This window comes from Heptranchias perlo, chromosome 11, assembly GCF_035084215.1.
Source record: "Heptranchias perlo isolate sHepPer1 chromosome 11, sHepPer1.hap1, whole genome shotgun sequence".
Lineage (NCBI taxonomy): Eukaryota > Metazoa > Chordata > Chondrichthyes > Hexanchiformes > Hexanchidae > Heptranchias > Heptranchias perlo.
Genome location: NC_090335.1, coordinates 544,251 through 571,902, shown reverse-complemented (window position 1 = coordinate 571,902; position 27,652 = coordinate 544,251). Strand labels below are relative to the sequence as shown.

Sequence of the window (27,652 nt, the reverse complement as noted above, 5' to 3'; positions counted from 1 at the left end):
TTAGTTTATATTGCCTCTCCTCGTTCTTCCTGCCAAAATGTATCACTTCGTACTTCTCTGCGTTAAATTTCATCTGCCACATGTCTGCCCATTCCACCAGCCTGTCTATATCCTCCTGAAGTCTATCATTATCCTCCTCACTATTTACTACAATTTTCTGTCATCTGCAAATTTTGAAATTGTGCCCTGTACACCCAAGTCCAAGTCATTAATATATATCAAGAAAAGCCCTGGGGAACACCACTGTACACCTCCCTCCAGTCCGAAAAACAACCGTTCACCACTACTCTCTGTTTCCTGTCACTGAGCCAATTCTGTTTCCATGCTGCCATTGCCCCTTTTATTCCATGGGCTTCAATTTTGCTGACAAGCCTATTATGTGACACTTTATCAAACTTCTTTTGAAAGTCCATATACAAATCAACTGCATTGCCCTCATCGACCCTCTCTATTACCTCATGAAAAAACTCAATCAAGATAGTTAAACATGATTTGCCTTTAACAAATCCGTGCTGGCTTTCCATTCTCAATCCACTCTTCTCAAAGAGACTATTAATTTTGTCCCCGATTATCGTTTTTAAAAGCTTCCCCACCACTGAGGTGAAATGGACGGCCTATAGTTGCCGGGTTTATGTTTCATAAATTCATAAAGAGCAAGAGGATAACTAAGGAAAGAGACCAAAAAGGTAACCTATGTGTGGAGGCTGAAGATGTTGGTATGGTTCTTAATGAATACTTTGCGTCTGTTTTCACAAAGGAGAGGGACGATGCAGAGATTGTAGTTAATGAGGAGGAGTGTGAAATATTGGATGGGATAAACATAGTGAGAGAGGAAGTATTAAGGGGATTAGCATCTTTGAAAGTGGATAAATCACCAGGCCTGGATGAAATGTATCCCAGACTGCTAAAAGAAGCAAAAGAGGAAATAGCGGAGGCTCTGACCATCATTTTCCAATCCTCCCTGGACACAGGCGTGGTGCCGGAGGATTGGGGGACTGCTAACGTTGCACCACTGTTAAAAAGGGAGCGAGGGATAGACGGAGTAATTACAGGCCAGTCAGTCTAACCTCGGTGGTGGGCAAATTACTGGAATCGATTCTGAGGGACAGGATAAATCGTCATTTAGAAAGGCACGAAGTAATCAAGGACAGTCAGCATGGATTTGTTAAGGTAATGTTGTGCCTGATTAACTTGATTGAATTTTTTGAGGAGGTAACAAGGAGGGCCGATCAGGTTAGCATGTTTGATGTAGTCTACGTGGATTTTAGCAAGGCTTTTAACAAGGTCCCACATGGCAGACTGGTCAAAAAAGTACAAGCCCATGGGATCCAAGGGAAAGTGGCTAGTTGGATCCAAAATTGGCTCAGTGGCAGGAAGCAAAGAGTAATGGTTGACGGGTGTTTTTGCAACTGGAAGGCTGTTTCCAGTAGAGTTCCGCAAGGCTCAGTATTAGGTAGAGGTACGACAGCATAGTGGTTATGCTACTGAACTAATAATCCAGAGTCATGAGTTCAAATCCCGCCACGGCAGCTGGGGAATTTAAATTAAATTTTAAAAAATATGGAATAAAAAAAACTTTTATCAGTAATGGTGGCCATGAAACTACCGGATTGTTGTAAAAACCCATCTGGTTCACTAATGTCCTTTAGGGAAGGAAACCTACCATTCTTACCCGGTCTGGGCCTATATGTGACTCCAGACCCACAGCAATGTGGTTGATTCTGAACTGCCCTCTGAAATGGCCTAGCAAGCCACTCAGTTGTACAATCTCGCGACAAAAAGTCATAATAAGAATAAAACTGGACAGATCACTAGGCACTGGGCACAACAAAGGCAATCCAAGCCCAGTCGACCCTGCAAAGTCCTTCTCACTAACATCTGGGGACTTGTGCCAAAATTGGAAGAGCTGTCCCACAGGCTGGTCAAGCAACAGCCTGACACAGCCATGCTCACAGAATCATACCTTTCAGCCAACGTCCCAGACTCTTCCATCACCATCCCTGGGTATGTCCTGTCCCACCGGCAGGACAGACCCACCAGAGGTGGTGGTACAGTGATATACAGTCAGGAGGGAGTGGCCCTGGGAGTCCTCAACATTGACTCTGGACCCCATGAAATCTCATGGCATCAGGTCAAACATGGGCAAGGAAATCTCCTGCTGATTACCACCTACCGTCCTCCCTCAGCTGATGAATCAGTCCTCCTCCATGTTGAGCACCACTTGGAGGAAGCACTGAGGGTAGCAAGGGCACAGAATGTACTCTGGACTTCAATGTCCCACAAAAGACAGGCAGAATGGAACCACTACTAACCGAGCTGGCCGGGTCCTGAAGGACATAGCTGCCAGACTGGGCCTGTGGCAGGTGGTGAGCGAACCAACACGAGGGAAAAACCTACTTGACCTCGTCGTCATCAATCTACCTGTCGCAAATGCATCTGTCCATGACAGTATTGGTAGGAGTGACCACCGCACAGTCCTCGTGGAGATGAAGTCCCGTCTTCACACTGAAGACACCATCCAACGTGTTGTGTGGCACTATCACTGTGCTAAATGGGATAGATTCAGAACAGATCTAGCCTCTCAAAACTGGGCATCCATGAGGTGCTGAGGGCCATCAGCAGCAGCAGAATTGTATTCCAGCACAATCTGTAACCTCATGGCCCGGCTTATTCCTCACTCTACCATTGCCAACAAGCCAGGGGATCAGCCCTGGTTCAATGAGGAGTATCGAAGAGCATGCCAGGAGCAGCACCAGGCGTACCTAAAAATGAGGTGCCAACCTGGTGAAGCTACAACTCAGGACGACATGCATGCTAAACAGCGGAAGCAACATGCTATAGACAGAGCTAAGCGATTCCACAACCAACGGATCAGATCAAAGCTCTGCAGTCCTGCCATATCCAGTCGTGAATGGTGGTGAACAATTAAACAACTAACGGGAGGAGGAGGCTCTGCAAACATCCCCATCCTCAATGAAGGCGGAGTCCAGCACGCAAGTGCAAAAGACAAGGCTGAAGCGTTTGCAACCATCTTCAGCCAGAAGTGCCGAGTGGATGATCCATCTCGGCCTCCTCCCGATATCCCTACCATCACAGAAGCCAGTCTTCAGCCAATTCAATATACTCCACGTGATATCAAGAAATGGCTGACTGCACTGGATACAGCAAAGGCTATGGGCCCCGACAACATCCCGGCTGTAGTGCTGAAGACTTGTACTCCAGAACTAGTTGCGTCTCCAGCCAAACTGTTCTAGTACAGCTACAACACTGGCATCTACCCGACAATGTGGAAAATTGCCCAGGTATGTCCTGTCCACAAAAAGCAGGACAAATCCAATCCGGCCAATTACCGCCCCATCAGTCTACTCTCCATCATCAGCAAAGTGATGGATGGTGTCGTCGACAGTGCTATCAAGCAGCACTTACTCACCAATAACCTGCTCACCGATGCTCAGTTTGGGTTCCGCCAGGACCACTCGGCTCCAGACCTCATTACAGCCTTGGTCCAAACATGGACAAAAGAGCTGAATTCCAGAGGTGAGGTGAGAGTGACTGCCCTTGACATCAAGCCAGCATTTGACCGAGTGTGGCACCAAGGAGCCCTAGTAAACTTGAAGTCAATAGGAATCAGGGGGAAATCTCTCCAGTGGCTGGAGTCATACCTAGCACAAAGAAAGATGGTAGTGGTTGTTGGAGGCCAATCATCTCAGCCCCAGGACATTGCTGCAGGAGTTCCTCAGGGCAGTGTCCTAGGCCCAACCATCTTCAGCTGCTTCATCAATGACCTTCCCTCCATCATAAGGTCAGAAATGGGGATGTTTGCTGATGATTGCACAGTGTTCAGTTCCATTCGCAACCCCTCAGATAAGGAAGCAGTCCGTGCCTGCATGCAGCAAGACCTGGACAACATCCAGGCTTGGGCTGATAATGGCAAGTAACATTCACGCCAGACAAGTGCCAGGCAATGACCATCTCCAACAAGAGAGAGTCTAACTACCTCCCCTTGACATTCAATGGCATTACCATCGCCGAATCCCCCACCATCAACATCCTGGGGGTCACCATGGACCAGAAACTTAACTGGACCAGCCACATAAATACTGTGGCTACAAGAGCAGGTCAGAGGCTGGGTATTCTGCGGCAAGTGACTCACCTCCTGACTCCCCAAAGCCTTTCCACCATCTACAAGGCATAAGTCAGGAGTGCGATGGAATACTCTCCACTTGCCTGGATGAGTGCAGCTCCAACAACACTCAAGAAGCTCAATACCATCCAGGACAAAGCAACCATCTTGATTGGCACCCCATCCACCACACTAAACATTCACTCCTTCCACCACCGGCGCACTGTGGCTGCAGTGTGTACCATCCACAGGATGCACTGCAGCAACTCGCCAAGGCTTCTTCGACAGCACCTCCCAAACTCACGACCTCTACCACCGAGAAGGGCAAGGGCAGCAGGAACATGCGAACAACACCACCTTCTCAAGGGCAATTAGGGATGGGCAGTAAATGCTGGCCTTGCCAGTGACGCCGACATCCCATGAACGAATTTTTAAAAAAGTCCCTTGCTTTTTGTGGTATATATTAATGATTTGGACATGAATGGGAAGGGATTGATCAAGAAGTTTGCAAATGCTACAAAAATTGGCCGTGTGGTTGATTGTGAGGAGGAAAGCTGTAGACTGCAGGAAGATATCAATGGACTGGTCAGGTGGGCAGAAAAGTGGCAAATCCAGAGAAGTGTGAGGTAATGCAATTGGGGAGAGCAAACAAGGCAAGGGAATACACAATAAATGGGAGGATGCTGAGAGGTGTAGAGGAAGAGAGGGACCTTGGAGTGCATGTCCACAGATCCCTGAAGGTAGCAGGACAGGTAGATAAGGTGGTTAAAAAGGCATACGGGATACTTTCCTTTATTAGCCGAGGCACAGACTATAAGAGCAGGGAGGTTATGCTAGAACTGTATAAAACACTAGTTAGGCCACAGCTTCAGTCCTGTGTACAGTTCTGGTCACCACATTACAGGAAGGTGCGATTGCACTCGAGAGGGTACAGAGGAGATTTATGAGGATGTTGCCAGGGCTGGAGAATTTTAGTGATGAGAAAAGATTGGATAGGCTGGGGTTGTTTCCTTTGGAACAGAGGAGGCTGCGGAGAGATTTGATTGAGGTGTATAAAATTATGAGGGGCCTAGATAGAGTGGATAGGAAGGACCTATTTCCCTTAGCAGAGGGGTCAGTGACCAGGGGGCATAGATTTAAAGTGATTGACAGAAGGATTAGAGGGGAGCTGAGGAGAAATGTTTTCACCCAGAGGATGGTGGGGGTCTGGAACTCACTGCCTGAAAGGGTGGTCGAGGCAGAAACCCTCAACTCATTTAAAATGTACCTGGATGTGCACCTGAAGTGCCGAAACCCACAGGGATAGGGACCAAGAGCTGGAAAGTGGGATTAAGCTGGATAGCTCTTTAACGGCCGGCGCAGACACGATGGGCCGAATGGCCTCCTTCTGTGCCGTAACTTTCTATGATTCTATGATTCTAAGAAAGATGTAGTTGGAGAATAACAGGGAAAGGAGCAGATGACAAAGACACAGGGTGAGAACAAAAAAAGGAAGGGGCAGAGTAATAAAGCCACAGGTGGAGAATAATAGAGAAATGGGAAGCATAAAAATGACACAGGTGTAGGATAATAGAGAAAGGGGAGAGTAACAAAGGCATCGGTGAGAATAACAGAGAATGGGGAGAGTAACAAACACACAGGTGGGAGTAACAGAGAAAAGGTAGATTAAGAAAGGCACGGGTAGAGACTAACAGGGAAAGGTGTGAGTAACAAAGACACAGGTGGAGAATAACAGAGAAAGGAGCAGAGCAATAAAGGCACACGTGGAGAATAACAGAGAAAAGGGCAGAGTAACAAAGGCACAGGTGGAGAATAACAGAGAAAGGGACATAGTAACAAAGGCACAGGTGGAGAATAACAGAGAAAGGGACATAGTAACAAAGGCACAGGTGGAGAATAACAGAGAAAGGGACATAGTAACAAAGACTCAGGTGAAGAATAACAGAGAAAGGGACATAGTAACAAAGACTCAGGTGGAGAATAACAGAGAAAGGGACATAGTCACAAAGACTCAGGTGGAGAATAACAGAGAAAGGGGCAGAGTAACAAAGACTCAGGTGGAGAATAACAGAGACAGGGGCAGAGTAACAAAGACTCAGGTGGAGAATAACAGAGAAAGGGCCAGAGTAACAAAGACCCAGTGGAGAGTAATGGAGATAGAGACAGAGTTAAAAAAAAGTACAATTAGAGCATAACAAACAAAGGTGCAGAGTAACAAAGTCACTGGTAGAGGATAATAAAGAAAGCGTGAGTAACAATGAGACAGGAGGAGAATAACAGAGAAATGGAAAGAGTAAGAAAGTCACAGATGGAGAATAACAGATAAAGGGGCAGAGTAACAAAGACATAATGTGACAATAAAACAGAAATAGGCAGCGTAACAAAGCCACAGGTGGAGAATAATAGAGAAAGGGGCAGAGTAAAAAAAACGACACAGTTAGATAACACCAAAGAAAGGGGCAGAGTAACAAAGGCAGAGGCAGAGAATAACACTAAGCGGGACAGAATAAGGAAGACACAGATGGAGAATAAAAGAAAAATGGGAGAGTGACAAAGACACAGGTGGCGAATAAAAGGGAAAGGGGAGAGTAACAAAGACACAGGTGGAGAATAATAGAGAAAGCGGAAAGTAAGAAATACAGAGGTAGAGAATAACTGAGAAATGGGAAGAGTAAGAAAGTCAAAGATAGGAAGTTACAGAGAAAGGGAACAGACAGAAAGATACGGGGTGTCGAAAACCAGAGAATTGGGAAGAGTAAGGAAGATACCGGTGTAGGATAAGAGGGAAAGTGGCAGAGGAAATAAGACACAGGAGGAGAATAACAGAGAAAGAGGCAGAGTAACAAAGACAAAGGCGGAGAATAACAGGGAAGGGGGAGAGTAACAAAGACACAGGTAGGGGATAACTGAAAGGGGGCACAGTAAGGAAGACACAGTGGAGAATAACGGAGAAAGAGGCAGAGTAAAAAAAAGACACAGGTGGAGAATAGCAAAGGGGCAGAGTAACAAAGGCACAGGGAGAGGATAACACAAAGCGGGGCAGAGTAAGGGTGGAGGATAACAGAGAAATGGGAAAGCAACAAAGACACAGGTGGAGAATAACACAGAAAGGGGCAGAGTATTAAAGACACAGGTGGAGAATAACACAGAAAGGGACAGAGTATTAAAGACACAGGTGGAGAATAACAGAGAAAGGGGCAGAGTATTAAAAACGTAGGTGGAGAGTATCACAAAAAGGGGCAGAGTATTAAAAACGCAGGTGGAGAATAACACAGAAAGGGACAGAGTATTAAAGACACAGGTGGAGAATAACAGAGAAAGGGGCAGAGTATTAAAAACGTAGGTGGAGAGTATCACAAAAAGGGACAGAGTATTAAAAACGTAGGTGGAGAATAACAGAGAAAGGGGCAGAGTATTAAAAACGTAGGTGGAGAGTATCACAAAAAGGGGCAGAGTATTAAAAACGCAGGTGGAGAATATCACAAAAAGGGGCAGAGTATTAAAAAGCAGGTGGAGAATAACAGAGAAAGAAACTGTAAAAAAAGAAACGGGTGAAGAATAAGAGAGGGAGGGGCAGAGTAACAAAGACACAGGTAAAGAATCATAGAGAAAGGGGCATTTTAAGAAAGACTCAAGTGGAGAATAACATCGAAAGGGACAGAGTAACAAAGACAGAGGTAGAGTATAACAGAAAGTGGGGCAGAATAAGGAACACACAGGTGGAAGATAACAGAGAAATGGGAGAGTAACTGAGACACAGGTGGAGAAAACAGAAAGGGGCAGAGTAACAAAGACACAGGTGGAGAATAACAGGGAAAGGGGAGAGTAACAAAGACACAGGTAGGGGATAACTGAAAGGGGGCACAGTAAGGAAGACACAGTGGAGAATAACGGAGAAAGAGGCAGAGTAAAAAAAAGACAGGTGGAGAATAGCAAAGGGGCAGAGTAACAAAGGCACAGGGAGAGGATAACACAAAGCGGGGCAGAGTAAGGGTGGAGGATAACAGAGAAATGGGAAAGCAACAAAGACACGGGTGGAGAATAACACAGAAAGGGGCAGAGTATTAAAGACACAGGTGGAGAATAACACAGAAAGGGGCAGAGTATTAAAAAGCAGGTGGAGAATAACACAGAAAGGGGCAGAGTATTAAAAAGCAGGTGGAAAATAACAGAGAAAGGGGCAGAGTATTAAAGACACAGGTGGAGAATAACACAGAAAGGGACAGAGTATTAAAAAGCAGGTGGAAAATAACAGAGAAAGGGACAGCGTATTAAAGACGCAGGTGGAGAATAACACAGAAAGGGACAGAGTATTAAAGACGCAGGTGGAGAATAACACAGAAAGTGACAGAGTATTAAAGACACAGGTGGAGAATATCACAGAAAGAAACTGTGTAAAAAAGACACAGGTGAGGAATAAGAGAGAAAGAGTCAGAGTAAGAAAGACATAGTGGAGAATAACAGAGAAAAAGGCAGAGTAACAAAGACAGAAGTGGAGTATAAAAGAAAGCAGGGCAGAGTAAGGAACACACAGGTGGAGAATAACGGGGAGAGTGACAAAGACATAGGTGGAAAATAAGAGACGAAGGGGCAGAGTAAGAAAGGTACAGTAGAGAATAACTGAGCAAGAGGCAGAGTAAAAAAAAGACAATTAGAGAATAGAAAAGAAAGAGGCAGAGTAACAAAGACACAGGTAGAGGATAACACAATGCGGGGCAGAGTAACAAAGGCACTGGTGGAGAATAACATGGAAAGGGGAGAGTGACAAAGTCACAGATGGAGAATATCAGAGAACGGGGCAGAGTAACAAAGACACAGGGTGGGAATAAAAGAGAAAGCAGCAGAGTAACAAAGTCACAGGTGGAGAATAATAGAGAAAGGGGAGAGTGAGTAAGACACATGTAGAGAATAAAAGAGAAATGGGAAGAATAAGAAAGTCAATGGTGGGAAATAACAGAGAAAGGGAACAGTAAGAAAGATACGGGGTGTCGAAAACCAGAGAATTGGGAAGAGTAAGGAAGAGACCAGTGTAGGATAAGAGGGAAAGTGGCAGAGGAAATAAGACACAGGAGGAGAATAACAGAGAAAGAGGCAGAGTAACAAAGACAGAGGTGGAGAATAATAGGGAAAGGGGCAGAGTAAGAAGGACACAGATAGAGAATAATAGGGAAATGGGAAGCGTAAAAACGACACAGGTGTAGGATATTAGAGAAAGGGGAGAGTAACAAAGACACAGGTAAAGAATAACAGAAATGGGGCAGAGTAAGGAAGACATAGTGGGGAATAACTGAGAAAGAGGCAGAGTAAAAAAAAATCACAGTTAGAGATTAACAAGGACAGGGGCAGAGTAAGAAAGGGGCAGAGTAAGAAGGGGGCAGAATAAGAAAGGGGCAGAGTAAGAAAGGGGGCAGAGTAAGAAAGGGGCAGAGTAAGAAAGGGGGCAGAGTAAGAAGGGGGCAGAGTAAGAAAGGGGGCAGAGTAAGAAAGGGGCAGAGTAAGAAAGGGGCAGAGTAAGAAAGGGGCAGAGTAAGAACGGCACAGGTGGAGACTAACAGAGAAAGAAACTGTAAAAAAAGAAACGGGTGAAGAATAAGAGAGGGAGGGGCAGAGTAAAACAGATAGAGAATAACAAAAACGGAGCACAGGAAGGAAGAGAATAACAGAGAAAGAGGCAGCGTATGAAAAGATACAGGTGGAGAATAACAAAGAAAGGGGCAGAGTAACACAGACAGAGGTCGAGTATAGCAGAAAGTGGGGCAGAATAAGGAACACACAGGTGGAGGATAACAGAGAAATGGGAGAGTGACAAAGACACAGGTGGAGAATAATAGGGAAAGGGGCAGAGTAAGAAGGACACAGATAGAGAATAATAGAGAAATGGGAAGCGTAAAAATGACACAGGTGTAGGATATTAGAGAAAGGGGAGAATAACAAAGACACAGGTGGGGAGTAACAGAGAAAGGGGAGAGTAACAAAGACACAGGTGGAGAGTAACAGAGAAAGGGGAGAGTAACAAAGACACAGGTGGAGAGTAACAGAGTAAGGGGAGAGTAACAAAGACACAGGTGGAGAGTAACAGAGAAAGAGGAGAGTAACAAAGACACAGGTGGAGAGTAACAGAGTAAGGGGAGAGTAACATGACAGAGGTAGAGAATAACAGAGAACGGGGCAGAATAAGGAAGACACAGATGGAGGGTAACAGGCAAATGGGAGAATGACGAAGACACAGGTGGAGAATAACTGAGAAGTGGGTGTTCCTTTAAGGCACAAAAACCCAACAGGGAAAGTGGTCCAACTGTGGCTAACAAGAGAAATTAAAGATAGTATTAAATCAAAGGAAGAGGGATATAAAGTTGCCAGAAAAAGCAGTAAGCCTGAGGATTGGGGGCATTTCAGAATTTAGCAAAGGAGGACCAAGAAATTGATAAAGAGGGAAAATAGAATATGAGAGTAAACTAGTGAGAAACATAAAAACGGACTGTAAAAGCTTCTATAGGTATGTAAAAAGGAAAAGACTGCGAAGGCAAATGTGGGTCCCTTACAGACAGAGACTGGAGAATTTATAATGGGGAATAAGGAAATGGCAGAGAAATTAAACAAATACTTTGCATCTGTCTTCACGAAAGACAACACAACCTCCCAGAAATACTAGAGAACTAGGGGTCTGGCCAGAACTGCAAGAAATTAGTATTAATAAAAAAAATAGTACTAGAGAAATTAATGGGTCTGAAGGTCGATAAATCCCAAGGACCTGATGTTCCACATCCCAGGGTTTTGAAAGAGTTGACCATAGAGATAGTGGATGCATTGGTTGTCATCTTCCAAAATTCTATAGATTCGGGAATGGTTCCTGCAGATTGGAGGGTGGCAAATGTAACCCCACTATTTAAGAAAGATGGGAGAGAGAAAACCGGGAACTATAGACCTCTTGGCCTGACATCAGTAGTAGGGAAAATGCTAGAATTTATTATAAAGGATGTGATAACAGAACACTTAGAAAATAATGAGAGGATTTGGCAGAGTCAACATGGATTTATGAAAGGGAAATCATATTTGACAAATCTATCGGAGTTCTTTGAGGATGTAACTAGTAGAATAGATAAGGGGGAACCAGTGAATGTGGTGTATTTGGATTTTCAAAAGGCTTTCGATAAGGTCCCACACAGGAAGTTGGTGAACAAAGTTAGAGCACATGGAATTGGGGGGAATATACTGGCATGGATTGAGAATTGGTTAACAGACAGAAAACAGAGAGTAGGAATAAATGGGTCTTTTTTGGGGTGGCAGACTGTGACTAGTGGGGTATCGCAGGGATCGGTGCTTGGGCCCCAGCTATTCACAATCTATATCAATGATTTGGATGAGGGAACCAAATGTAATATTTCCAAGTTTGCTGATGACACAAAACTAGGTGGGAATGTGAGTTGTGAGGAGGATGCAAACAGGCTTCAAGGGGATATAGACAGGCTAAGTGAGTGGGCAAGAACATGGCAGATGGAATATAATGTGGAAAAATGTGAAGTTATCCACTTTGGTAGGAAAAACAGAAATGCAGAGTATTTTTTAGATGGTGAGAGATTGGGAAATGTTGATGTTCAAAGGGACCTGGGTGTCCTTGTACATGAGTCACTGAAAGCTAACATGCAGGTGCAGCAAGCAATTAGGAAGGCAAATGGTATGTTGGCCTTTATTGCAAGAGGATTTGAGTACAGGAGTAAAGATGTCTTATTGCAATGATATAGGGCCTTGGTGAGACTACACCTGGAGTATTGTGTACAATGTTGGTCTCCTAACCTAAGAAAGGATATACTTGCCATAGAGGGTGTGCAACGGAGGTTCACCAGACTGATTCCTGGGATGGCAGGATTATCGTATGAGGAGAGATTGAGTAGACTAGGCCTGTATTCTCTATGAATGAGAGGTGATCTCATTGAAACATACAAAATTCTTACAGGGCTCGATAGGGTAGATGCAGGGAGGATGTTTCCCCTGGCTGGGGAGTCAAGGGATATGGGGATAGTGCAGGAAAATGGCGTTGAGGTAGAAGATCAGCCATGATCTGATTGAATGGCGGAGCAGGCCCGAGGGGCCGGATGGCCTACTCCTGCTCCTATTTCTTATGTTCTTAAAGGCACAGGTGAGACTAACAGAGAAAGAGGCACAGTAACAAAGACACAGGGTGAGAATAAAAGAGAAAGGGGCAGAGTAACAAAGCCACAGAAGGAGAATAATAGAGAAATGGAAAGAGTAACAAAGGCACAGGAGGGAATTACAGAGTAAGTGGAAGAGTAAGAAAGATGCAGGTGGATAATAACAGGGAATGGGGCTGATTAAGAAAGTCACATTTGGAAAATAATGAAGATGGGGCTGAGAAAAAAAACACAGGTAAAAAAACCACAGGGAAAGGAGCAGAGTAACAAAGACATAGGTAGAGAATAACACAGAAAGAAGCAGAGTAATACAGCCACAGGTGGAGAATAACAGAGAAAGGCAGATTAACAAAGGTACCAATGGAGAATAACAGAGAATGAGGCAGAGTAGGAAAGACACAGGTAGAGAAACACTCCTTTTATTTCTACTGGCAATAGTTCATGGCCTGAGTAATTAGTTGTCTGACCATCATTTCTAGAGTAGAGCTCTGGGAGTTATACTCATTGGTTAAGGGAATCAACGTAATGTAGCAACTAGCTGCGCTTTGAATGTTCCAGCTGACTGGACTGAGGAGGCCTGGGGCCACCTGATTCTGATGAGAGATGGAAAATATGAGTGTGATAACCAAGGTTCAAACTTAACACCTGATGCACCCTCCTCCTAACCCAATACAGCCGAATACAGTTGTAGGATGTCCCACTATAGAAGATCAGTCGAACCAGTTTATTACACCTCATTACTTTTTGATGTGTTACTGGTGTATCTTCATAGATTGCACGTTAACACGCAGGAATACATTTAGAGCATTCTTGAATGAAATATGACATCCCGTTTGGAACTAGGTTGTTCTAAAATGTGGACAGACAATATCGGTGTTTGAAGTTAAAACAATGGAGGAATGGTGTTAGAGGAAAGGAATTACAGGCTTATTCCAATATCATGTTGTGCTGCCACAACAGTTGCATTTGGCATGGTGTGTGTGTTATAAATCGTGTGTGGATGTATATTAACAGTTGGAAAATTATTTCATATTCAAGAAAGACCACATGTTGTACAAATTCTGCAAGGGCTTTAAGGTTAAATTATGAGGACACGTTTTAAAATTTGGCTTGTATTCCCTTGAGTTTAGAAGATTGAGGGGTGATATAATTGAGGTGTTTAAGATAAATAAAGGATTTGATTGGGTAGATAGAGAGAAACTATTTCCTCTGGTGGGGGAATCCAGAACAAGGGGGCATAACCTTAAAATTAGAGCTCGGCCGTTCAGGGGTGAAATCAGGAATCATTTTTTCATGAAAAGTGTAGTCAGAATCTGGAACTCTCTCCCAAAAGGCTGGGGATGCTGGGGGTCAATTGAAATTTTGAAGACTGAGATGGATCGATTTTTGTTGGGTAAGGGGATCAGGGATATGGAACCAAGGAGGGTAAATGGAGTTAAGATACAGATCAGCCAAGATCCAATTAAAAGGCAGGCAGATCAGGCTCGGGAGGATGATTGGGCTACTCCTGTTCCTTTAACTTATCACTTAGGCATTATTTAAACTTGCTACAAATATAAGAGAAAAGCTATTAAACTTCTCATTGTAATAGAGAGGCACAGTCTTTAATGGAAGAGGAGAATCCTGGTAATAGTAGCAATTTCTTTAATACAGTACTAATATCTACATACAGTACAAAGGTACCAGTATTCTGCCACTTCTTTCACACATTGTAACACTCTGTTTCCTGTACCTTTACTTCAAGAATTGAATACTGTTTTGCCAGTACCTTCCCATTGCAAAAGCAATTCTTCTAAAGAGCTGTTTGGTAATGCAAGTTCCACAGGCCGTTTCCCTTCAGCATTCTTGGCATTAGTGTCTGCTCCATGCTCTAGCAGTAGATTGACTAGTTGTGAATCTGAATTCTTGGTTGCCACGTGAAGTGGAGATTCAAGATTTTTGCCCGTGTTAACATTGGCACCTAAACAAGAGAATTATGGAAAGGACAAAAGATGATTTCAAATTGTTGGATTTTTTTAGTATCTGCTGAATTTATGAAGCTGGGAAACCTTGGGAGGCTGAAGACTCTGTAAATTGGAATATTGAGGAGAAAAAGTTAAGAGCCGCATCAGAAATTGGCTCCCGGTCCAGCAACGCCTCGATTTTAAAATACTCATCCTTGTTTTCAAATCCTTCCGTGGCCTCGCTCCTCCCTATCTCTGTAACCTCCTCCAGTCCTACAGCCCTCCGAGATCTCTGCACTTCTCTAATTCTGACCTCTTGCGCATCCTCGATTTTCATCGCTCCACTGTTGGCGGCCGTGCCTTCAACTACCTAGGCCCTAAGCACCTCTCTACCTCTCTCTCCTCCTTTAATAAGCTCCTTAAAACTACCTCTTTGACCAAGCCTATCCTAATATCTCCAGATGTGGCATGGTGTCAAATTTTGTTTGATAACACTCCTGTGAAGCACCTTGGGACATTTTACTACATTAAAAGCAGTCTATAAATGCAAGTTGTTGTTGTTAACAGCACAGCATTAGAGTCTAACAAGCCCAGAAGGTTAGGAATATAACAGGAGGAGGCCATTCAGCCCCTCGAGCCTGTTCCACCATTCCATTAGATCATGGCTGACCTGTATCTTAACCCCATTTATCCGCCTTGGTTCCATATCCCTTAACACCCTGACCCAGGAAAAATTTATCAATCTCGGGTTTGAAATTTTCAATTCATTTTGGGGGAGAGAGTTCCAGATTCCCACTCCCCTTTGTGTGAAGAAGTGCTTCCTGACATCACCCCTGAACGGCCCAGCTCTAATTTTAAGGTTATGCCCCCTTGTTCTGGATTCCCCCACCAGAGGAAATAGTTTCTCTCTATCTACCCTATCGAATCCTTTAATCATCTTAAACACCTCAATTAGATCAGCCCTTAATCTTCTATACTCGAGGGAATACAAGCCTAGTCTATGCAACCTGTCCTCATAATTTAACCCTTTTAGCCCCGGTATCATTCTGGTGAATCTGCACTGCACCCCCTCCAAGACCAACATATCCTTCCTGAGGTGCGGTGTCCAGAACTGAACCCAGTCTCCAGATGGGGTTGGGGATTAAAGTTCTTAGGTTGCCTTTGTACAGAATCCTCCCACCTCAGTGAGGTGAGTATTGTCATTTCAAGTCCAGCCTGAGTTAAGGTAAGGCATTCTACCTTGGAAGGGAGGAAGAGACATGGATGTCATCAGCATTGCCACTTATACAGAGTGAATGTTGTAAACAATTTTACAACACCAAGTTATAGTCCAGCAATTTTATTTTAAATTCACAAGCTTTCGGAGACTTCCTCCTTCCTCAGGTAAATGTTAACAGAGATGGAAAAGCCTATGTGCCTCCCACTAGAGGAATACACTATCGGGGCATTTTCTGATTTGGGGCTCCCAGTGGGTTGTCTTGCCTTCTGAGAGCAGTTATTAGAACTTTGGGTGCGTGCTGCATACAATTTTCTAACCATTAATTTAAATAGTGGGAAATTGTGGTCAGCTTACTGGCAAATCTCCAATATGTGCTATTAGTGGGTGAGGCTAACTGGGAACGCAAAGTCAGAAATGTACCCCTTCACAACAAGAGACATTTGGACAACAATTAGGAAAGAAAGAAAGAGGAAGCAGATTTGTTTCACATTGCATATAATGTATACCTTCCTTTAATCAGGACAGGCAGATTCGACCAAGGAGTCACCAGGTCAGGAGTAAGTTCCTGATTTTCCTTTGCTGCAAAGCGAAACATCACAGTAGGTACAGCACAGGAGGAAGTAATTATGCATATCGAGCCTGTGCCAGCTCTTTGAAAGAGCTATCCAATTAGTCCCATTCCCCTGCTCTTTCCCCGTAGCCCTATATATTATAATATATATTACTTTCCTTCAAGTATTTATCCAATTCCCTTTTGAAAGTTATTACTGAATCTGCTTCCACCGCCCTTTCAAGCAGCGCATTCCAGATCATAAATGATTATGCATACTGCATAAAAAGATGTTTCCTCATGTCACCTCTGGTTCTTTTGCCGATCACCTTAAATCTGTGTCCTCTGGTTACCGACCCTTCTGCCACTGGAAACAGTTTCTCCTTATTTACTCTATCAAAATCATTCATGATTTTGAACACCTCTATCAAATCTCCCCTTAACATTCTCTGTTCTAAGGAGAACATCCCCAGTTTCTCCAGTCTTTCCACATAACTGCACCCCGCCTCATCCCTGATAGCATTCTAGTAAATCTCTTCTGCACCCTCTCTAAGGCCTTCACATCCTTCCTAAAGTGTGGTGCCCAGAATTGAACACAATACCCCAGCTGAGGCCTAACCTCGGTGATGGACAAATTATTGGAATCAATTCTGAGGGTCAGGATAAGCCGTCACTTAGAAAGGCACTGAGTAATCAAGAACAGTCAGCATGGATTTGTTAAGGGGAGGTCGTGTCTGACTAACTTGATTGAATTTTTTGAGGAGGTAACAAGGAGGGTTGATGAGGGTAGTGCATCTGATGTAGTCTACAAGGCTTTTGACAAGGTCCCACATGGCAGACTGGTCAAAAAAGTACAAGCCCATGGGATCCAAGGAAAGTGGCAAGTTGGATCCAAAATTGGCTCAGTGGCAGGAAGCAAAGGGTAATGGTCGACGGGTGTTTTTGTGACTGGAAGGCTGTTTCCAGTGGGGTTCCACAGGGCTTAGTACTAGGTCCCTTGCTTTTTGTGGTATATAGTAATGGTTTGGACTTAAATGTAGGGGGCATGATTAAGAAGTTTGCAGATGATACAAAAATTGGCCGTGTGGTTGATAGTGAGGAGGAAAGCTGTAGACTGCAGGAAGATATCAATGGAGTGGTCAGGTGGCAGAAAAGTGACAAATGGAATTCAATCTGGAGAAATGTGAGGTAATGCATTTGGGGAGGGCAAACAAGGCAAGGGAATACACAGTAAATGGGAGGATACTGAAAGGTGTAGAGGAAGTGAGGGACCTTGGAGTGCATGTCCACAGATCCCTGAAGGTAGCAGGACCGGTAGATAAGGTGGTTAAGAAGGCATATGAAGTACTTTCCTTTATTAGCCGAGGCATAGAATATAAGAGCAGGGAGGTTATGCTGGAACTGTATAAAACACTAGTTAGGCCATAGCTTGAGTACTGCATACAGTTCTGGTCACCACATTACAAGAAAGATGTAATTGCACTAGAGAGGGTGCAGAGGAGATTTACAAGGATGTTGCCAGGACTGGAGAATTTTAGCCATGAGGAAAGATTGGATAGGCTGGGGTTGTTCTCTTTGGAACAGAGGAGGCTGAGGGGTGATTTAATTGAGGTGTACAAAATTATGAGGGGCCCAGATTGAGTGGATAGGAAGGACCTATTTCCCTTAGCAGAGGGGTCAGTGACCAGAGGGCATAGATTTAAAGTAATTGGTAGAAGGATTAGAGGGGAGTTGAGGAGAAATTTTTTCCCCCAGAGGGTGGTGGGGGTCTGGAACTCACTGCCTGAAAGGGTGGGAGAGGCAGAAACCCTCAACTCATTTAAAAAGTACCTGGATGTGCACCTGAAGTGCTGTAACCTACAGGGATAGGGACCAAGTGCTGGAAAGTGGGATTAGGCTGGGTGGATCATTTTTGGCCAGCACGGACATGATGGGCCGAATGGCCTCCTTCTGTGCTGTAAATTTTCTATGTTTCTATGATTCTAACCAGTGTTTTATAAAGGTTCCTTGCTTTTGCACTCTGTGCCTCTATTTATAAAGCCCAGGATCCCAAATGCTTTTTTAACGGCCGTATCAATTTGTCCTGCCACCTTCAAAGATTTGTGTTTCTATACCCCCAGGTCTCTCTGTTCCTGCACCCCCTTTAAAATTGTCCCATTTAGTTTATAATGTCTCGCCTCATTCTTCCTATCAAAATGCATCACTTCACACTTCTCTACATTAAATTTCATCTGCCATGTGTCTGCCCATTTCACCAGTCTGTCTCTGTCCTCCTGAAGTCTGTTATTATCCTCCTCACTGATTACTACAGTTCCAAGTTTCATGTCATCTGAAACCATTGAAATTATATCTTCCATACCTAAGTCCAGGTTATTAATATATATCAAAAAGAGCAGTGGTCCTAATACTGACCCCTGGGGAACACCACTGTATACTTCCCTCCAGTCTGAAAAACAACCGTTCACCACTACTCTCTGCTTTCTGTCCCTTGGCCAATTTTGTATCCACACTGCCACTGTCCCTTTAATCCCATGGGTTTTAATTTTGCTAACAAGTCTATTATGTGGCACTTTATCAAATGTCTTTTGAAAGTCCATATACACAACATCAACCATACTACCCTCATCAACCCTCTCCGTTACTTCATCAAAGAACTCAATCAAGTTAGTCAGACGTGATTTTCCTTTAACAAATCCGTACTGACTTACATTTCTTAGCCCATATTTAATTAGTGTTAATTAATTTTGTCCCGGATTATTCTCTCTAGAAGTTTCCCCACCACTGACGTTAGGCTGACTGGCCTGTAATTGTCGGGTTTATCCCTCTCCCCTTTTTTGAACAGGGGTGTAACATTTACAATCCTCCAGTCCTCCGGCACCGTCCCCATATCTAAGGGTGATTGGAAGATTGTGGTCAGAGCCTCCGCAATTTCCACCCTTACTTCCCTCAGTAACCGAGGATGTATCCCATCCGGACCGGGTGACTTTTCCACTTTGAGTACTGCCAATCTTTTAAGTACCTCCTCTTTATCTATTTCTATCCTGTCCAATATCACTACTACCTCCTCCTTTACTGCTACAATGGCAGCATCCTCTTCTGAAGATGGATGCAAAGCATTTATTTGGTGCCTCAGCCATGCCCTCTGCCTCCCCAAGATCTGCTTCTCTTGGCCCTAATCGGCCCCACCCTTCCTTTGATTACCCGTTTACTATTTATATGTTTATAAAAGACGTTTGGGTTCCCTTTTATGTTAGCCGCAAATCTATTCTCATACTCTCTCTTACCCCTTCCCATTTCCTTTTTTAGATCTCCTCTGTACTTTCTGTATTCAGCCTGGTTCTCCACTGTATTATGAACCTTACAATCGTTATAAGCCTCCTTTTTCTGTGTCATTTTAATCTCTATATCTTTATTCATCCAGGGAACTCGAGCTTTGGATGGTCTCCAGCCCTGAAGATCGCACAGTGCACCCAGGGAAAAAAGGGCATTTAGCTGTTCCTTTATTAACGATTTAAAGTCTCTGTTCTAATAACAGAAAGAATGAATGTCACACCAACGTGTTAAGGGTTCATCTACCACTACTGTCCATCTGTGTATCCAGCCCGTGTCCATCTACCACTAATGTCCATCTGTGTATCCAGCCCGTGTTCAACTACCACTAATGTCCATCTGTGTATCCAGCCCGTGTTCAACTACCACTAATGTCCATCTGTGTATCCAGCCCGTGTTCAACTACCACTAATGTCCATCTGTGTATCCAGCCCGTGTTCAACTACCACTACTTATCCAAGTCGTTAATGTGGTCTACATTAACGACTTGGATATGAATGTAAAAGGTAGGATCAGTAAGTTCGCTGATGATACAAAAATTGGTAGGGTGGTAAATAGCGAGGAGGATAGCCTCAGTCTGCAGGACGATATAGATGGGTTGGTCAGATGGGCGGAACAGCGGCAAAAGGAATTTAACCCGGAAAAGTGCGAGGTGATGCACTTTGGAGGGACTAACAAGGCAAGGGAATACACAATGAATGGGAGGACCCTAGGCAAGACAGAGGGTCAGAGGGATCTTGGTGCGCAAGTTCACAGATCCCTGAAGGCGGCGGAACAGGTAGATAAGGTGGTAAAGAAGGCATATGGGATACTTGCCTTTATTAGCCGAGGCATAGAATATAAGAGCAAGGAGGTTATGATGGAGCTGTATAAAACACTGGTTAGGCCACAGCTGGAGCACTGTGTGCAGTTCTGGTCGCCGCACTACAGGAAGGATGTGATCGCTTTGGAGAGGGTGCAGAGGAGATTCACCAGGATGTTACCAGGGCTGGAGCGCTTCAGCTATGAAGAGAGACTGGGAAGATTGGGTTTGTTTTCCTTGGAGCAGAGGACGCTAAGGGGGGACATGATTGAGGTGTACAAAATTATGAGGGGCATAGATAGGATGGATACTAAGGAGCTTTTTCCCTTCGTTGAGGGTTCTATAACAAGGGGGCATAGATTCAAGGTAAAAGGCGGGAGGTTTAGAGGGGATTTGAGAAAGAACTTTTTCACCCAGAGGGTGGTTGGAGTCTGGAACTCACTGTCTGAAAGGGTTGTGGAGGCAGGAACCCTCACAACATTCAAGAAGCATTTGGATGAGCACTTGAAATGCCATAGCATACAAGGCTACGGACCAAATGCTGGAATATGGGATTAGATTAGACTGGGCTTGATGGCCGGCGCGGACACGATGGGCCGAAGGGCCTCTATCCGTGCTGTATAACTCTATGACTCTACTGTCCATCTGTGTATCCAGCCCGTGTTCATCTAACACTACTGTCCATCTGTGTATCCAGCCCGTGTTCATCTTCCACTACTGTCCATCTGTGTATCCAGCCCGTGTTCATCTAACACTACTGTCCATCTGTGTATCCAGCCCGTGTTCATCTTCCACTACTGTCCATCTGTGTATCCAGCCTCTGTTCATCTAACACTACTGTCCATCTGTGTATCCAGCCTCTGTTCATCTAACACTACTGTCCATCTGTGTATCCAGCCTCTGTTCATCTAACACTACTGTCCATCTGTGTATCCAGCCTATGTTCGGTTTCAGAACCAAAACAAGATCTAAATCATACCGGGCCTGCGCCATGAACACCAAGGGGGATGTTGAGTCCCCTTTAACTAAAAAGGCCGGGAGCAGGGATCAGGTGAGGGGAAATTTAGAAATCTAAAGAGAAACGTCAAGGCAACAGAGCAGTGTAGTGATTTGGGTAAAGATAAGCAGAGTTTGGCAGGAAGGGACAGAGAGTTTAAGGGTAATAGTGCATCAGCGAATAAGGTCAAATCAGGGAAAAATGGTAAAAATTAAAGATGCTTTATCTGAATGTACAAAGCATCGAACTAAGATAGACGAATTAATGGCACAAATAGAGATAAATGGTTTTCATCTAGTAACCATTAAACAAACATGGTTGCAAGGTGACCAAGGTTGGGAACTAAATATTACAGGGTATTTGGATTTTCGAAAAGATGGATAAAATGGAACAGGAGTGGGTGTAGCCCTAATGATAAAGGATGAGATAAGGAGAGTGGTGAGAAAGGATCTTGTCTCGGAGGATCAGAAAGTAGAATCAGTCTGGGTGGAAATAAGAAATAACAAGGGGCAGAAAACACTGGTGGGAGTGGTTTATAGGCCCCCTAACAGTAGATATACTGTTGGACAGAGTATTAATCAAGAAATAATAGGAGCTTGTAACAAAGGTAATGCAATAATCATGGGGGACTTTAATCTTCATATAGATTGGGCAAATCAAATTGGCAAAAGTAGTTTGGAGTACAAGTTCTTGGGATGCATTCGAGACAGTTTCCGAAAACAATACACCATGGAACTAACAAGGGAACAGGCTATTTTAGATTTTTTTCTCGAGTAATGAGACAGGGTAAATTAGTAATCTCATAGTAAGGGATCCTCTGGGGAAGAGTGATCATAATATGATCGAATTTCACATTGAGTTTGAGTGTGACGTACTTAAGTTGAAACTAGAGTCTTAAACTTAAATAAAGCCAATTACAGAGGTATGAAGGGCGAGTTGGCAAAGGTAGATTGGGAATTTAAATTAAAAGGTTTGACAGTAAATAAGCAATGACAAACATTTACAGAAATATTTCAATATTCTCAACAAATATACATTCCATTGAGAAATAAAATTTCCACAGGAAAAGTGATCCACCCGTGGCTAACTAAAGAAGTTAAGGATAGTATTAGATTAAAAGAAGAGGCCTATAATGTTGCCAAGAAGAGCAGTAAGCCTGAGGATTGGGAGAGTTTTAGAAACCAGCAAAGGATGACCAAAAAATTGATAAAAAGAGAGAAAATAGAATAAGAAAGTAAATTAGCAAGAAATATAAAAACAGACTGTAAGAGCTTCTACAAGTATGTAAAAAGGAAGAGAGCAGCAAAAGTAAACATTGGTCCCTTGGAGGCTGAGAAAGGAGAAATTATCATGGGAAATCAGGAAATGGCAGATACTTTAAACAAATATTTTATATCTGTCTTCACAGTAGAAGACACAAAAAAAATACCAGAAATAGTGGGGAATCAAGGGTCTAATGAGAGTGAGTAATTAATATCAGTAGAGAAAAAGTACTTGAGAAACTAATGGGACTAAAAGCCGATAAATCCCCTGGACCTGATGGCCCACATCCTAGGGTTCTAAAAGAGGTGGCTGCAGAGATAGTGGATGCATTGGTTGTGATCTTCCAGAATTCCCTAGATTCTGGAATGGTCCCCGTGGACTGGAAGGTAGCAAATGCAACCCCGCAATTCAAGAAAGGAGCGAGATAGAAAACAGGGAACTAAAGGCCAGTTAGCCTGACATCAATAGTCGGGAAAATGCTGGAATCGATTATGCTCCACACGAGAATCCTCCCTCCCTACTTCATGTAAATATATCAACTTTTAAAACTCAAAAAAATATATATATATAAAATAAAAAGACTAAGTAATTAGCAATTAATACTAAGGAGCTTTTTCCCTTCGTTGAGGGTTCTATAACAAGGGGACATAGATTCAAGGTAAAAGGCGGGAGGTTTAGAGGGGATTTGAGAAAGAACTTTTTCACCCAGAGGGTGGTTGGAGTCTGGAACTCACTGCCTGAGAGGGTTGTGGAGGCAGGAACCCTCACAACATTCAAGAAGCATTTGGATGAGCACTTGAAATGCCATAGCATACAAGGCTACGGACCAAATGCTGGAATATGGGATTAGATTAGACTGGGCTTGATGGCCGGCGCGGACACGATGGGCCGAAGGGCCTCTATCCGTGCTGTATAACTCTATGACTCTCTATGACTCAAGCTAAATCCATTTACTAAATATAATCTAGATCAAGTGATTATATTAGTCCTAGAAATAAACTACTGATAATAAATTAATAAATTGTAACCTTATCAAAATTAAAGCTTAAACTACTTAACTAGAGGCTTAATTTGTTTTTTGCTTGGTTTAAGTTAATCTAATATATTTTGTGGTTACTCCAGTCTCTTTGTAGCGGGGACGACTGTTAAGCAGGGGCCCTTGAGTATATCACTTGATTCCAGTGTGGTTGGTGGAATCCATTAAATTTTAATTTAATTTAAATCAATTAAAGGGCAAGTCATGGCAGGACAGCTCGGCCCCATGGCATGCTTCTCCTGCTCTATGTGGGAAATCAGGGACACTTTCTGTGTCCCTGACGACCATGTGTGTGGGAAGTGTATCCAGCTGCAGCTACTGACAGACTGCATTGCGGCACTGGAGCTGCGGATGGATACATACTGGTGCATTCGCGATGCTGAGAACCACGTGGATGGCACGTTTAGCGAGTTGGTCACACCGCAGGTAAAGGGTGTACAGGCAGGAAGTGAATGGGTGACCACCAGGCAGAGTAAGAGGTTCAGGCAGGTAGTGCAGGGGTCCCCTGTGGCCGTCCCCCTCTCAAACAGATATACCACTTTGGATGCTGTTGGGTGGGATGGCTTATCAGGGGAAGGTAGCAGCAGCCAACTTCCTGGCACCACGGGTGGCTCTGCTGCACAGGCTGGGAGGAAAAAGAGTAGAAGAGCTATAGTGAAAGGGGACTCAATTGTAAGGGGAATATGCAGGCGTTTCTGCGGCCGCAACCGAGACTCCAGGATGGTGTGTTGCCTCCCTGGTGCAAGGGTCAAGGACGTCTCGGAGCGGCTACAGAACATTTTGGAGGGGGAGGGCGAACAGCCAGCTGTCGTGGTGCACATAGGCACCAACGATATACGTAAAAAAGGGGATGAGGTCCTAAAAGCAGAATATAGGGAGTTAGGAGGTAAATTAAAAAATAGGACCTCAAAGGTAGTAATCTCAGGATTGCTACCAGTGCCACGTGCTAGTCGGAGTAGAAATAAGAGGATATTTCAAATGAATACGTGGCTAGAGGAGTGGTGCAAGGAGGAGGGATTCAAATTCCTGGGACACTGGAAACGGTTCTGGGGGAGGTGGGACCAGTACAAACCGGACGGTCTGGACCTGGGCAGGGCCGGGACCGCTGTCCAAGGGGGAGTGTTTGCTAGTGCTGTTGGGGAGGGTTTAAACTAAAGTGGCAGGGGGTTGGGAACCTGAGCAGGGAGACAGAGGAAAGTGTGTCAGGAAGGGACAGAAGGTATGGAGTAAAAGGTAAAGTGTTAAAAAAGGAAAAAGCAGGAACTAAGTGTCACAAAACATATTTGAAAGTTCTTTATCTGAATGCACGTAGCATTCGTAACAAAATGGACGAGTTAATGGCACAAATAACTCCGTATGGGTATGATCTTGTGGCCATTACAGAAACATGGCTGCAGGGTGACAACGACTGGGAATTAAATATGCCAGGGTATTTAACAATCAGGAAGGACAGGCAGGAAGGAAGGGGAGGTGGGGTGGCTATGTTAATAAAGGAAGGAATCACTGTAATACAGAGAAATGATATTGGGACAAAGGATCAGGATAATGAAACAGTTTGGGTAGAGATAAGGAATAATAAGGGGAAAAAAACACTCGTGGGCGTAGTATATAGGCCTCCTAATAGTTGCAACTCTGCTGGAAGAAGTATTAATCAGGAAATAGTTGGGGCATGTAATAAGGGAACAGCTATCATTATGGGGGATTTTAACTATCATATTAACTGGACAAATCAAATTGGGCAGGGCAGCCTTGAGGAAGAGTTTATTGAGTGTATTAGGGATGGATTTCTTGAGCAATATGATCCTACAAGGGGGCAAGCAACCTTGGACCTGGTCCTGTGTAATGAGCCAGGATTAATTAATAATGTCCTAGTTAAGGATCCCCTTGGAATGAGTGACCATAACATGGTTACATTCCATATCCAATTAGAGGGTGAGAAGGTTGGTTCTCAAACAAGCGTACCGAGCTTGAATAAAGGAGACTATGATGGTATGAGAGCGGAATTGATTAAAGTGGACTGGGAAAATAGATTAAAGGGTAAGACGGTACATGAGCAGTGGTGTTCATTCAAGGAGTTATTTTACAACTTTCAAAAAATATATATTCCACTGAGGAAAAAAGGGTGTAAAAGAAATGACAGCCATCCGTGGCTAAGTAAAGAAATTAAGGATAGTATCCGACTAAAAACAAGGACATATAAGGTAGCCAAACTTAGTGGGAGGATAGAAGATTGGGAAGTCTTCAAAAGACAGCAAAAAGTAACTAAAGGATTGATTAAGAAAGGGAAGATAGATTATGAAAATAAATTCGCAAAAAATATAAAAACAGATAGCAAGAGTTTCTATAGTTATATAAAAAGAAAAAGGGTGGCTAAGGCAAACGTAGGTCCCTTAGAGGATGAGACCGGGAAATTAATGGTGGGAAACATGGAGATGGCAAAAATGCTGAACAAATATTTTGTTTCAGTCTTTAGGGTAGAGGACACGAAGAATATCCCAACACTGAACAAGCAGGGGGCTCGAGTGGGGGAGGAGCTAAATACGATTAAAATCACTAAGGAATTGGTACTCAGTAAATTAATGGGACTCAAGGCGGATAAATCCCCTGGACCTGATGGCTTACATCCTAGGGTCTTGAGGGAAGTGGCAGTAGGGATTGTGGATGCTTTGGTAATAATTTTCCAAACTTCTCTGGGCTCAGCAAAGGTCCCGGCAGATTGGAAAACTGCTAATGTAACACCCTTATTTAAAAAGGTTAGTAGGCAGAAGGCTGGAAATTATAGACCAGTTAGCCTAACATCTGTGGTGGGTAAAATTTTGGAGTCTATTATTAAGGAGACAGCAGCAGAACATTTGGATAAACATAATTTAATAGGACAAAGTCAGCATGGCTTTATGAAGGGGAAGTCATGTCTGACAAATTTGATGGAGTTCTTTGAGGACATAACGTACAGGGTGGATAAAGGGGAACCAGTGGACGTAGTGTATTTAGACTTCCAGAAGGCATTCGACAAGGTGCCACATAAAAGATTATTGCTCAAGATAAAGAATCACTGGATTGGGGGTAATATTATGGCATGGGTGGAGGATTGGTTATCTAACATGAAGCAGAGAGTTGGGATAAATGGTTCATTCTCGGACTGGCAACCAGTAGCCAGTGGTGTTCCGCAGGGGTTGGTGCTGGGTCCCCAACTCTTTACAATCTATATTAACGATTTGGAGGAGGGGACCAAGTGTAACATATCAAAGTTTGCAGATGATACAAAGATGGGAGGGAAAGTAGAGAGTGAGGAGGACATAAAAAACCTACAAGGGGATATAGACAGGCTGGGTGAGTGGGCGGAGATTTGGCAGATGCAATACAATATATTTATTGTATTGCATCTAAGATTGTGAAGGGGCTTGATCGGGTGGATGCGGTAAGGATGTTCCCAAGGATGGGTGAAACTAGAACTAGGGTGCATAATCTTAGAATAAGGGGCTGCTCTTTCAAAACTGAGATGAGGAGAAACTTCTTCACTCAGAGGGTAGTAGGTCTGTGGAATTTGCTGCCCCAGGAAGCTGTGGAAGCTACATCATTAAATAAATTTAAAACAGAAATAGACAGTTTCCTAGAAGTAAAGGGAATTAGGGGTTACGGGGAGCGGGCAGGAAATTGGACATGAAGCTGAGTTTGGATCGGTCAAGGCCCTGTGCGTGGCGGAGAGGGCCCAGGGGCTGAGTGGCCGGGTCCTGCTCCTACTTCTTGTGTTCTTTAGATTTGAGGTTAGGATCAGATCAGCCATGATTTTATTGAATGGCGGAGCATGCTCGAGGGGCCGATTGGCCTACTCCTGCTCCTATTTCTTACGTTCTTATGTTCTTAAATAACAATTAGTAATGGCAGGACAGGCTCTGTGTCGGGACTGTAATATGTGGGAGTTTGTGAACAGCGAATCTGTCCTGATTGCCACATCTGCGGTGAATGTCTCTGGCTTGAGTCACTCTGGCTCAGTCATTGAGCTGGAGTGTGAGTTAGAGACATGCCGATACACAAGGGAGGGAGAGGAATATCTGGATATTTTTCTCCAGAGTATAGTCACACCTCAGAGGAAAGCAGAGGTGCAAGAAGGTGAGAGTGTGACTGTTAATCAGCAGGGTAAGGGGAACCGAGGAGAGGTAGAGAAGGAGGTCCTGCAATACTAGTCCTATCCAACAGGTACAAGGTACTTGATAGCTGTGAGGATAATGATGTAGGTTG

At 43.9% G+C, this 27,652-nt stretch overlaps 1 protein-coding gene across 2 annotated transcripts in view; it reads right to left on the bottom strand.

The window, feature by feature from the left end:
- LOC137327040 (ankyrin repeat and SOCS box protein 9-like) overlaps positions 1 to 27,652 on the bottom strand; it is a 257,837-nt gene that overhangs the window by 78,896 nt on the left and 151,289 nt on the right. For both annotated transcript variants that reach the window (XM_067992420.1, XM_067992423.1), the window contains one exon: positions 14,042 to 14,233. In XM_067992420.1, the coding sequence (XP_067848521.1) occupies positions 14,042 to 14,233 (192 nt within the window). The remainder of the gene's footprint in view (positions 1 to 14,041; positions 14,234 to 27,652) is intronic.